We start from the raw sequence: 1,513 nt of genomic DNA on the forward strand, positions 1-1,513 counted from the left end.
CACTCCTTCCTCCTCGTGAGAGGTAGACCTCCAGGAAGTTTAATTGACGCTCAACAGGCTGCGCAGAATGCCAGATTGCGCACAATCAAACAAAGAATCAATGACTTGCAGGCCAAGGAGATCCACGAGAGTAATGTTAGCATATGTGTAGCACTTGCTATTAACAGTTTACTGAGCTGTAGGCCAGCGAAGCAAGGCAGATCTTATTGATCAGATATTTAAAGATAAGTATGGTACTTTGTCACCAATACAATGTGTGGCATATAGAGTTAATAATATGATGTCATGGCATGCATACAGAGCTTCAGCCAAAGTAGTGAATCAAGCTTTTGGAAATGTGCAGGTATTCAGGTCTGAGAGGGTCATGCGTCTGGTTGAGGCCAGGCTTCTTCCAGGCTCTGCTGTGTTTTCATTTAGTCCCCCCCTTCACAGAGTTTCTACTGATGTTAGTGGGGGTGACAGTATTGATATATTGTCTGGGCTACCCGACACTCCCCTAATGGAACCTCATTGTCGAGGTAGACGTTGGAGACTGGACAAGGCATTGGCTTGTGCCCTTCAGGATTCAGAGGTTGATCTGTTTGCGGCTCTTGATATGAAAGGTCTGGACAAAACATCACCAGGTCCTTTCATGGTTGACATCAAATGGGGAGATGATGGCATGGGCGATGTGAAGCTGAAGAAGGGCACAGAAGCCAATGTTCCTGATAAAGTCATTCGATGTTCATTTGTCGTCCATGCAATCTCTGCCGAGGTTGAAGGGGAAGATGTTGTGGTATGGGAAGATGCTGGGAGTGGTTCATCCCTCAATTGCCGACCACTTCTCATTGCCAGAGGTGATGAGGGCAGCTTCCCATCCTCCAGCACCCTCCTTCAACCCATTTTGGCAGAGATGTCAGACATTGTGGCGTCAAAGATGACATTAGAGACTTCATTTGGTCATCGGATTTTTTCTTTTAATTTTACTGGTTGTATGTTTGACGAGAAGAGGGTTCGCCATATACAGGGTCTGGCTGGATCTGGAAGTAGATTTTTATGTACGTTGTGCGATGCCACACGGGATGTTGCAACATCGGATCCATTTGATGAAGTTGTTACCAGAAGCTATGATAGTCATCTCTCCCGTTACCTGAACGTAAGACAAACCCAGACAATTTGTCAACAAAAGATCTGGGCGAGGTTGTGAAAGGTCAATGTGGAAAACCCTATGATGAGGCACATTTGAGCCCTACAATGGATGCACTGCATTGTCTTATTAATGTAGGTTCGAGGGTCATCAAGACTTTGTATGTATATGAATTTGCAAGGGTCTTCACCACCAAGCTTTCAGCTAAGCTGATGAAACCACACAAGACAAACTTTGATTCTGTCATCAGGAGAACCTCCAAATATTCACCCCCTCATGCCAAATGGTAACTACGTAAGACGGCTGACGGAGCAAAAGACAGTTGACTTTATTTTAGGCCGAGTTGATAATTCTCGCCTGGAGAGTATCCGGACATTCATCTCGACC

General features: G+C 45.3%; 1 protein-coding gene across 1 annotated transcript; it reads left to right on the plus strand.

Moving 5' to 3' along the window:
• The first annotated feature begins 280 nt into the window (after window positions 1–280).
• On the plus strand, window positions 281–1,186 carry LOC140161638 (V(D)J recombination-activating protein 1-like). Its single transcript, XM_072184938.1, has one exon. It carries the CDS (start codon window positions 281–283, stop codon window positions 1,184–1,186), a length of 906 nt encoding a protein of 301 aa, XP_072041039.1.
• The last annotated feature ends 327 nt before the right edge of the window (window positions 1,187–1,513 follow it).

The sequence above is a fragment of the Amphiura filiformis genome, chromosome 10 (assembly GCF_039555335.1).
Source record: "Amphiura filiformis chromosome 10, Afil_fr2py, whole genome shotgun sequence".
In the NCBI taxonomy this organism is placed as follows: Eukaryota; Metazoa; Echinodermata; class Ophiuroidea; order Amphilepidida; family Amphiuridae; genus Amphiura; species Amphiura filiformis.

What these genes read in the sequence shown, in the direction of transcription:
- LOC140161638 (XM_072184938.1), top strand. Translation starts at nt 281, where the DNA reads ATGTCATGGCATGCATACAGAGCTTCAGCCAAAGTAGTGAATCAAGCT.